The sequence below is a fragment of the Mustela nivalis genome (assembly GCF_964662115.1).
Source record: "Mustela nivalis genome assembly, chromosome: 1".
Classification (NCBI taxonomy): Eukaryota; Metazoa; Chordata; class Mammalia; order Carnivora; family Mustelidae; genus Mustela; species Mustela nivalis.
The window spans coordinates 173,400,741-173,412,127 of record NC_139020.1 but is presented as its reverse complement, the minus strand read 5'-3'; the positions used below and the strand labels follow the sequence as shown (position 1 = coordinate 173,412,127).

Genomic DNA, 11,387 nt, shown 5'->3' with positions numbered 1-11,387 from the left:
TGACAGAGAGAAATCACAAGTAGATGGAGAGGCAGGCAGAGAGAGAGAGGGAAGCAGGCTCCCTGCTGAGCAGAGAGCCTGATGCGGGGCTCGATCCCAGGACCCTGAGATCATGACCTGAGCCGAAGGCAGCGGCTTAACCCACTGAGCCACCCAGGCGCCCCTAACAGTGTATTTCTATTCTTCTTTGATGTTGTAGGAAATTACAGCATTCTAAACAAGATCATGAAGCTTCTTTGTGAAGGAGTAGAATGAGAAAATTTAAAAAAGACCTTCTCTCTCAACAGTTCAATCACATAGAACTGTCTACCTCACACCATTCCATTCTAAATTCTCAGACTCCATCTGTACATCAAATACCAACCATTAATCAAGAGGGCTAGAGGACTGCCCCAAACTTGCTGCATACTTTTTGTTTTGTTTTATTTTTTATTGTTTTTAAGATTTTATTTATTTATTTAACAGAGAGAAATCACAAGTAGATGGAGAGGCAGGCAGAGAGAGAGAGAGAGAGAGGGAAGCAGGCTCCCTGCTGAGCAGAGAGCCCTATGCGGGACTCGATCCCAGGACTCCGAGATCATGACCTGAGCCGAAGGCAGCGGCTTAACCCACTGAGCCACCCAGGTGCCCCTGTTTTGTTTTATTTTATTTTGTTTTTTAAATCACACCTTCCCTGGGCAAGGAAAGTAAGTATGTGCTGAGTTTTAAAGATTTCCCGCTGGGCTACAAACTGCCAGGGAGAATAAAAGCAAATAGATAGTAGGTAATGTTAATAAATGTCTTCATCACATGCTCCATTTAACTATATGAAAAAGAAAGGAGAAAAGAAGAAACAAGAGTTTTAGAGATAACAATCAGTGTATATAAATTGACCATCAACTAAATCTTCTGGTCATTCAAGTATGAGTGTCCCTTACTGTTAAGAATAAAAATAATTTCAAAATTCTATTTTAAAATGTTATTTACTGCAAGATAATTCTAAAGCTATTTTGTTTGTTTTCCAAGATATTGAAGACTTTGAAACCAAAACAAGAAGTGCAGTGTCCGTCCGAGAAGGTCAAGGTGTGGTGCTTCTCTGTGGCCCACCACCACACTTCGGAGGTATGGTGGGGAATAGTTTGGGTCACACCATCAATGTGGTCACTGGAGGAGTAAAGAAGGCACATCATGTCTTGAAGTCAATGGTAGCTCTTTAACAAGTCAAAAAGACCGTGAAGGCTCTTCATGTTCATCCTCCTGTGTCTAAACAGTATAATCTAAATGTTTTTAAAAGAAATTTTTGTTTAAGCAGTCAGTCAACAAACATGGCCTTAAGGAGTTGCAGCCTGGCACCCAGCATAAGCGCCAGGGTACAAAGTGAAATTGACTGCTGCTGCATTCTGATGCTTGTCACCCTGTATAACAAGAGACAATTTGTTTAAGCACTTTAGGCTCAGTTTCCTCATCTGTAGAATTGAGACACTGATATCTGCACTGTAGTGCTTTCGTGAATATTAAGTGAGCTAGTGAATGTAAACCAATCAGTGTAATGGCTCGTATTTATTCAGAAAAGAAAGCTGAGATTGTTATTTCGTTGTTATTAATGACCTCCATGGAAAAGCAAATTCCAGCATTCCTCTTGGCACCCTCACTTTAACTATTGGAAGAGGAGAGCTACTCCATTAGTTAGAAGCAAATTTTGAATGGCACAAAATCAGAGTATCTCCTAGCAATGGTAAAATCATGCAGTCAATGACAGTCTCTGGTTTGTAAGAATCTGGATTGACTTGGGAATTAACCTGTTGCCAGGGACCTAAACCACCTACTGATTCCCTCGGGGTTGCATTTTGTCAAATTCCAAATGATTTGATAAAATTTGGTAGATTCTCAAGCAACAATGAATCTGGAAGAGGCAATATCACAATATCCATGGAGTCATTTCATTCGGTTCAATTCAATATCATACTGATTGTATGACAGTTACCTTAATAACAGCAAGTACTTACGAAGTAGAGATTTGAGTACTTTGTATGTACTAACTTTTCAGTTTCTCACAGCAGCTTCATGAAAGACAAACTATGATTATTGTTTTACAAATGAGAACATTAAGGTAGACAGAGGTTAAGTAACCAGTCCAAGATAACACAGCTGATAGGCAGCGGAGCCAAGCTTCAAATCCTGGCAGTCTGGCTCCTCAGAGCAGCCTTTTATAGTTTATTTCCACTCTGCAATGGGAGGATTTTGAAAGCAAATATAACAAATATTTAAAAATAAAACAGAAACAATTTTATCCCTATATTAAACAATCTTTTAAAACCTTGGAAGCACTTTTCCATTATTTTCATTTTTATACAATCTCCTGAACTGCTGATACAAAAGAAAAGAAAACTCATTAGAAGGTAACAACACTTTATTCAGTAATATTAGCGTAGTATAGCATTATGCTCGCCTGAAATATTAGGTGAGAGTTACACTATTTTTGATGCTGAGATAAAATATTATTCCAGAGCATTGAAAAAAAATTGATGGTGCTTATTTTTTAACCATAGGGAAATTAGCTTTTAGTACTGTAACTTAAGATGACAAGATAGACAAAGCCATGTCTGTTTGTGCTGTCTGTCTGTGTCATTTTATGCTGACTTTGGTCAAAGAATCTTGACCGGATTGAAGATTGTTTTCACCTTTGTTTAATCTAAATAAAGGAAGCAGAAATGTCAAATATTTGTAAATGAAAGTCACATATTTTAAAAAGGCAGCCAATGGGGCACCTGGGTGGCTTGGTAGGTTTAGCATCCAAGTCTTGGTTTCAGCTCAGGTCATGATCCACTCCCAAGTTGGGCTTTGAGCTCAGGGCAGTCTGCTTGTCTCTCTCCCTCTGCCTCTGTTTCTCCCCTGCTTTCTATGCCTCTAAAATAAATAAAATCTTTAGAAAAAATAATAAAAATTAAAAAGGCAGCCAGGTAGAAGCTTTCCTTGTTACCTTGTTACCTACCACTGTTAAAGTATAAGTTGATCATTTAGAGCATGTACCCCTTGTAACGGTGTACCTCTGCTTATGCCATGAAGTTAAGTCACAGATAGAAAAACACTGCCTTCAGTTAAGATCTTTTTAATTGAATAACTAATGCCTGTTGCATGCAAGTTATGACAAACTTGTCTGATGCCAAATTTGATTATATCATATGGAATGTTTTAGCAGGATCCCAAGGGTATTTGTCAATATTGACTTCATCCAACTATTTTTAGGTATTTGGGTATATCCAGGTATTACAGAATTTTTATCCAGAGAGCTCTAGGATGTGTCATGGACTTCCTCATCTCCACAAGGGCAGAAATACTGAAATATTGTTCTTCTGTTCCTTATAGCTGTCCCAGATCAAAACTATGGGGAATATTGACAGATGCCCTTTGACTCAGTTATACAAATAGTCATCAATTAGTTAGAAGGAGAAAGTATTAATAATAGTGACAATGGCTACCAGTTATTGAATTATTATCATGAGCAAGCCCTATTAGAGTTTCCATTTATTTTCTCCTTCCCAGTATTCCAATAATTAAGGACAATAAATTTAAAATGAGGAAGCCAAGACTCAGATAAACTAAGTAGATCAGTTTTCAGTTATTAAATGAAGGCAAGATTCCAAAGCAGGAATTTCTGACCTAAAAAAAAAAAAAAATGTCTTTGTAGAGAAAGCTCTGTAGTTAATGGTTAAACCTCAGATTGTTTATCAATTTAAACACTCTTACACCTCCTGGGTTTGCTAAGAGTTCTATGAGTGTTTTTAACTGGCTCATTTAAAACAATTCCTTATTCTTCCTTTTCCATTCTCACCTTCCTGTGAAAGTGAATTGTGCCAAGAAAGACTTCAAGAATGCAGAGAAACATATTGGTTGGATAACCTTCAAACTGGATTAGTGGACAGCTGGTTTAACGTGAGCCAAATTTACACATAGACATTTCTGTCTTTGTGATTTTTTTCTGGATTAGTGCATATATGTATACACACACACACACACACACACACGTATGTATATATGAATATGTATTTGTGTGTGAATATATGTATGTGTATCTATCTATATATTTCTTTAGTATATAACAATCTACCTTAAACTTAGTAGCTTCAAGCAACACCCATTTATTAACACACAGGTCTATGTATCAGAAGCCAAAGGATGATGTGATTGGTCTCTCTACTCAGACTCTTACAAGGATAAAATCAAAGTCATGACCAGGTGGCATTCTCTTCTGGGAAGTCTAAGGAAGAATCCACTTCCAAGCTCTCTCAAGTTGTTGGCTAAATTTGGCTCCTTGATATTGTAGTATTAAGGTCCCCTATTCCTTGCTGCCCAGATGTCAAGGGCCACTGTCATCGTCTAGTGGATGCCCACATTTCTTACCATATGTCTCCCTCCATCTTCAGAGCCAGCAGCAAAGAATATCCCTCACATCAGACTGTTAATCCCTCTGATAGTTCAAATGTCTTTAGCTAGGGCAAAGGAGAAATTATATTAAACTTGATATTATCAGAACATTGTGAGTTCTTTATATTTTCTCTCTAGTATCATCACAAAAAAAAATTGAAAAACACTTCTTAACAAGGCAGGCCTATCATATACATTTTAGTGTGTTTTATAAAACAAAAACCAAAAATCAAAAAACAAGAACTATGGGAGAGTAAGAAAAATTATCAACTACATTGAATCCTATAAATTTACCCAGGGGCGTGGGGATAATAGCTCCAGGAACAAAACAAAAGAAAAAAGTGTGTAGATGGATTTCCCATAGAAATGATTAGTGACAACTCAGTGAAATAGAGTAATCAGCATAAGCCAAACTGAACAGATGCTGTTTTATGGATGTCCTTTATTATTTTTTTTTCTGAAGAGACCAAAGGAGATCTGAATTCAGAATAGCTTTCTCATGGATGTTTCCTACCTAATTTTTAAAGTAACCACAAATTTGCTACCCTTCTAGAAAGAGAGGATTTACAGATAAAGTTTATTCTAGAGGAAAGTACTCATAGTGAAAAAGAAAAGAAACCCAGGCAATAATTCCAGAACACAAAACTGGCACATTCTGCTTTATCTCTTATAAATGTGATATTTGGACATAAAACCAGAACTATTCCCTATACTCTGAGGAGAAACGTATATTTGCTTCCTTAATCCTATTGCTTAACTAGAGATAAACCCCATGAATGTGACTGAATGCCAGTAAAGCCAGATTAAGTCCTTGTTTCCATCTTCCTAAGAATATAATTCTAAAATATTACAGAGAAATATAAGTTTTACTGGAAGTTTTGTCTGGAGAACACAGAGAGTGCTACAATGCACATCTGATTGAAACCCTTTTTTCCCTATTAGACATCACTTTCCTTTCTCCTAAAGTCTCCTAACAGTAGTCTATGACTTATCTCATCTCCACACAATCTCCAGCAATCCCTTCTATTGTCTATTATAGTTATTATCCTTAATTTGGATACCAATGTCAGAAAAATACAAGTCTCCTAGTTAGCCTCTTGGTGCTTGGCAAAGGTAAAATTTGGTAGTCCGCTAAGTAAAGTCTTCCTTTCCTCTGCAAGGTCTCTGGACGATTCTAAGCTCTCTTCTCTACATCCGGGTTTATGTGACAGTAAGAGGCAATACACTATTTATTTTATTTATTCATTTGCGGGAGGGTCACTGAGTCTGGAGGTAGACTTGGAACTGCCATGCAGAGAGGTCTTTCTACCATGGGTTTTCACTCACCTCCAGGATGAGCTTTGATTAAGAGCACTGGTCACTGGTAACAGAGATTCTGCATGAGTCATTTGCAACAGCACTGAAAGCAAAATTTCAGACTGTTAATTTTTCTAATGGACATGAAACTCCTGAAGCCAAGGCTCTAGGTTCCATATGAAAATAAGTTGTCAATAGATTTTCATGGGTGCAGTGAGTTAGCCAAGCTTCACATGAAATTTTCTTTAAAAATGGCAGAGTGAAGAAATGATTCATGTTGTCTAAAATAAGTAAGATCACCTTCGCTGTGAAATAATAGTTTCACCATATCTAAAGTAAAGCAGATTCTTTCCCTTTATTGTCTGGATATAAAACTCTCAATCCTGGGCTCATAAAAATCATAGGTTTAAACAATTTGTTATAGAGGAAATATTCCATTGTCTTCAAAGATATAACTCTTAGGTTGGTAGAACAATTGAATTTATGCCAGTAGTTTGGATGTCTATGTCTGTGGTAGGAAGATAGCACTGTTGTTTGAGCCCAGCATTTGTATTTCCATCAATAAAAACATTGACAATTCAACAGAAATGGAAAATCATTCCAGCAAAAACTCCAAATTGTGTTAAAGAATAAAGAGGAAAGTTACATTGAGAAAAAGTCCTAAATCTCATATGCCCTTCTTTCCAATAATTTTTTTTAAAGATTTTATTTATTTGACAGAGATTACAAGTAGACAGAGAGGCAGGCAGAGAGAGAGGAAGGGAAGCAGGCTCCCTGCTTCCCTGTGGGGCTCGATCCCAGGACCCTGAGATCATGACCTGAGCCGAAGGCAGAGGGTTTAACTCACTGAGCCACCCAGGTGCCCCGCCAATTAGTTTTTGTTGTTGTTCTTGTTCAGATCAGCAGTGTGTGTACTTTGAGGTTGCTTCAATATGTAAAAGGGAGATAGCAGAACAGTTGTCTATTGGTATAATAGTAACAACCATCATTACTGAACTTGTACTATATATCTACTCAACAAATATTTATTGTGTACATACTAAGTGCCACTCCTTTTAGTGAATTTTAAGGATATAGTGGAGAGCAATGTGACAAAGTCTTTACCTTCATGAATCTTAAAATAAACAATATAAAAATGTGGCAGATGGTAATAAAAGCTAGGGAGTAAACTAAATGGGGTAAGAAATAGTGGGTGTTGCCATTGTATATTATGAGGCCAAAGAAGGTGTTGTTGGCATTTGAGGAGAGAACTAAAGGAATGAGAGTGAGACATTGAGCAAAGGCAGTTTGCACAGAGGGAACAGCATGTGCAAAGGTCTTGGCAGTAGGGCTGTGTCTGGCACGTTGGAAGAAAAGCAATGAAACCAGTGTGGATAAAGAAAGGTGAGCAAACAGGAGCATAGATGAGGTTGTAAGCACTACCTAAAAAGATATTATGGAGCCTCTGATTTTTAGTGGGAGTGAGATTAGAATGCATTGTGTGGTAGTGAGCAAAAGACTGACGTGCCTTCTCTGAGTTCCAGTTTAAAAAGTTTATTCTAAGTAGACCATAAAGGGGCAATAATATAAGGAGTTAAAGGTGATTATAATGACTCAGGGAGAAGTAATGTGGCTTGAAGCAGGATGATAGAAGCAGACAGGTGAACAAGTAACCATCTTCAGTATATAGTTAGAAGGTATAGCTGAGATGATTTCCTGAAAGATTAGATGTAGAGTGTAAAGAGAAAGAGAGAAGTGGTTTTAGGTTGAGCAAGTGGAAGAAAGTGGTGCCATTTATTGGGTTGATACCAATAACAGGAGAGCAGGTTTTGGAATGGAGGAAATCAGGAATTTGTTTTGGGACATTTTAATGTTCAGATATCTGTTAGATAGAACAATGAAAATTTTGCATAGGCAACTAGATTTATATATCTGGGGGAAAGTTCTGGTTTGGAGAACTAATATTGGTAGTTACCATTATTAAAAATACAAAATTTAACTGAATAAGTTTAAAGGTCTAATTGGCTTTATTCAATGATTGATGAATCGGTCAGCATATCATCTTACAAATGGAAAGGAACCCATGGGATGCCTGGGTGGCTCAGTTGGTTAAGAGTCTGCCTTCTGCTCAGGTCATAATCCCAAGGTCCTGCGATCAAGTCCCACATTTGGCTTCTTGCTTAACAGGGAGCCTGCTTCTCCCTCTGCCTGCCCCTCCCCCTGCTTGTGTGTGCTCTCTCTCTCTCTCTCTGACAAATAAATAAAATCTTTAAAAAAGTGGAAAGGAATCCTGAAGAGGTTCAAAATTAAAGACTTTTATAGGCAGAAACAAGCAAGATAAGGAAGTTGTTCCAGCAAAGAATAGATTGTTTCAGGCAAGGTCACCTTAGTCTGGAGGATGGGTAGGGTCTGTCAGGTAGGTTGCTCACCTGATAGAAGGAGACCTGCTAACCAAGTAATTCCAAATTAACTGGTTAATGGTCACATTTCTGAGAGAGGTTGAAAGTAGAATTGTGTTTGGTGTTAAGTTTTGGTTGGTGGACATGGCACTTAGGAGAGTGACTCTTTTTGGAGACCATTGTCTCTCTCTCTTTCTCTCTCTCTTTTTTTAAAATCACCATATAAATAGTATTTAATGCCACATGATTGGATAAGGTAACAAATGCTTCCTATATGCTGGACTCTCAGTTCAGCATCTTATGTGCCTTAACGCTGTCAAAGAAAATTTCTCCACTCTATAAATTAAGTAATTGTCTTAAAGAAGTTAGTGTTAACTTGACCAAGAAGACATATCTTGGGTTTAAATACCACTTCATTTATTCTGCTATCTAATTTGTTCTGGCATAATCTGGCCCACAACAGAAAATAATTGCTAAATCAAGTATAAATGGAAACAGCAAGTGTATCTGTATTAGAGAATATGTAAAGACCACCTAGAGACGTAAATTGATTTATCTAATATAAGTGTACTGTATTAGAACCAGAAAGATCATGTAGCTGACCAGAGTCCCATAGTTCATTTTCCTAGGTCCTGGGCTCCACGTTTCCTCTTCTACTTTCACAATCTTATTCTTTCCCGGTAAAAATGTTTTCCCTTGCTTGCTAGCACGTCAAACAGAATTCTCATGTTACAGTCTATTTCCATTTGCATAGCCCAGGTTTTCTCAACATCAACACTCTTGACAATTTACAGTGAGGTAATTCTTTGTTATGGGGTTTGTCCTCTGTGTTGCCAAAATGTTTAGCAACATCCCTGGCCTGTGCCCATTTGATATAATAGCACCCCCTCTCCCAATAGGGAGAAGGAAAACATCTCCAGACATTGCCAAATATCCCCTCTCAGGCAAAATCATCCTTGGTTGAGAACCACTGGAAAGACCCCTCACTTAACATTCTTTATATCTAGCTCACCTGTAGAGGATGGGAATTGAGAGGAACAAAGGAAGTGTAGTCCTTCTGTAATTGCCTCCCATGGCTTACCCAGCCTTCCTTAAAACTGGAGGTTTCTTAGAAGTTCATTCAGAAGCTGCCTGTGTTTTCATTCCTTCTCCAGATAGGAAGTACTGGTACGCATGCAGCCCTAGAGTTCTTTGTAAGCTAGCAATAGCAGGAACTCAGAGAGCCTTTCCTTAGTTGTTGTTTGTAGGCCACAAATGCAGCTATCTCCATGATTCTGAACAGGAGATGTGTAAATCAAAAGGGATCTAATAAAATCTAGGTGGTTAAGCAGTAATTGTGGAACAAATGGGAACAGAAATCGGAGTGGTTATAAAGGTGTCAGGGCAGTGTTCTGGGTTACATCATAAACTTGCTCAACACCAATATCAATGACTTCAATTCCAGAAAAGGAATTATTTTTCTTGGATTAGGTCGTTGCCACTGAGCTAGCATAACCATGATTTACCACCCGGCAGGCAGTCACATTTAACCCTAGAGCTCTGCAGAAGGTTTGCAGTAAAGTACACTCATTCCAGAATATTCCAAAGGGGAGATTTATCCACTAAATCTGAGCACTACGCTTCAGATTCTTTATTCTTCTCATTTATTTTCTACTTCTAGAAACATGCTACCCATTTTGAGGCCTGTTTTACGGAGCCAATAGAAGTTCTCATTGTCAGTGTTTATCACGACTGGTCTCTTTCACGTGGGATACTTCCCCTGTAATAAAAATTATGTCCGATATAATGGGTACAATTGCATATATCTCTTGTGTCTGTACTTTAAATATTACAGTGCAAGATATAGGGCTATAAAAGATGTCAAAACACAATCATGCTCTAGGGAAAATAGGATTTGTTGTATGCTTGAGAGAGCAGCAGATAGAGTCTTCAGTTGCTTACTGCAGATCTGCCATTCCTAATAACATTAAAATTGTAGAGGATGGTGTCAATGTGAAACTACAGGCAATGCTTCAGGAAAGACCAATTATCATTCAGTTCTAATGTTACTGCTGAATCATCATAGGGAAAATGCATCACAATCATTAATAACAGATAAATGTCATAGATGGTGGAGAAAATATTTTAAAAATTCAATGGTTTCAACTTAAGTGGCTCATGAATTATACATTTAATTAAGAAAAGCCAAATGGGAAGAATTTTAAACTTCCAATTTGTAAGGTAGTTTTTTTTTTCTTTCCCCATTAAAAATACACAGATTAAGCATGACAGTAGCTGATGATGGAACAAAATAGATAAAAGCCCCCACTCAGCCTGACTATTTGGGATGGGAATAGGAGCCCATGGGGAGAAGGGAGAAGGGAAGGATGAAAAATACAGTAACAGGAAGGGCTTGCAGGTTAACACATTCATCAGTTCACAGAGGAGCACATAGGGGTACCTGGATTCTAGTAACAGAGCTGCTTCTATCTTCCCCTCTGTTTACTCATCTATAAAATGAGAAGATTGGGCTGAGAGATCATTAGGTCCCTTCCATCCCAGACATGCCATGCATCTATGAACTAAGGAATATCCTTTTGTTCAGGTTCCCACATACTACCTGAAGAGAAATATACAAGATGGCCACCATTTTATCAAACTCTGAGCCATTTTCCTTTCTGGTATGGTTATGCAGAGGAGATTGAGAAGTACCATTACATTAGTGATTTTCAAAGAAGTGTTCCAGGACCCACCAGTATTACCATTCCCAGATAATTTGTTAATGATGTAAATTCTTTGGCTCCTTCCCAGATCTACTGAAGGAGAAATGGGGAGTGTAGAACCCAGCAGTTAGTGTTTTACCAAGTCTTTTAAGTGATTGTTATGCACACTGAGGTTTGAAGATCTGTCCCCTGGTGAGGCCATTTTGGAGAAAAGAATTATTTCATAATGGTTTGACAAATACATTCTATTCCCTGCTAATAGTAGCTATAAACACATTGAAGTAATTGAAATGACAGATTGACCTTTCATTCTATAAGATTCTGAGGAAACTGAACACAGGACACACAGTGCTGATGGCAGGAAGGGGACGGATGATCAGGAAAAGTTGTCCTAGTTCTGAGTAGGCTTTGATACGCACAGAATTGGGGTGTTTGGAAGGAAGTCTGAGAGTAAGGAAGAATGTTCCACAGGGATCATATTGACATAGAAGAAAAGGGTCAGCTATAAATAATAGAAAAGAAGAAAGATGGTATTAGGAAAAGAGCAAAGGATTTGGCATCTGAAAAATCTAGGTTCAAGTCCTCCCCTTTCTACATGCAAACAATG

At 37.9% G+C, this 11,387-nt stretch overlaps 1 protein-coding gene across 4 annotated transcripts in view; it reads left to right on the top strand.

The window, feature by feature from the left end:
- CNTN6 (contactin 6) overlaps positions 1–11,387 on the top strand; it is a 304,698-nt gene that overhangs the window by 182,474 nt on the left and 110,837 nt on the right. For all 4 annotated transcript variants that reach the window (XM_082719511.1, XM_082719510.1, XM_082719512.1 and 1 more), the window contains exon 5: positions 1,006–1,101. In XM_082719511.1, the coding sequence (XP_082575637.1) occupies positions 1,006–1,101 (96 nt within the window). The remainder of the gene's footprint in view (positions 1–1,005; positions 1,102–11,387) is intronic.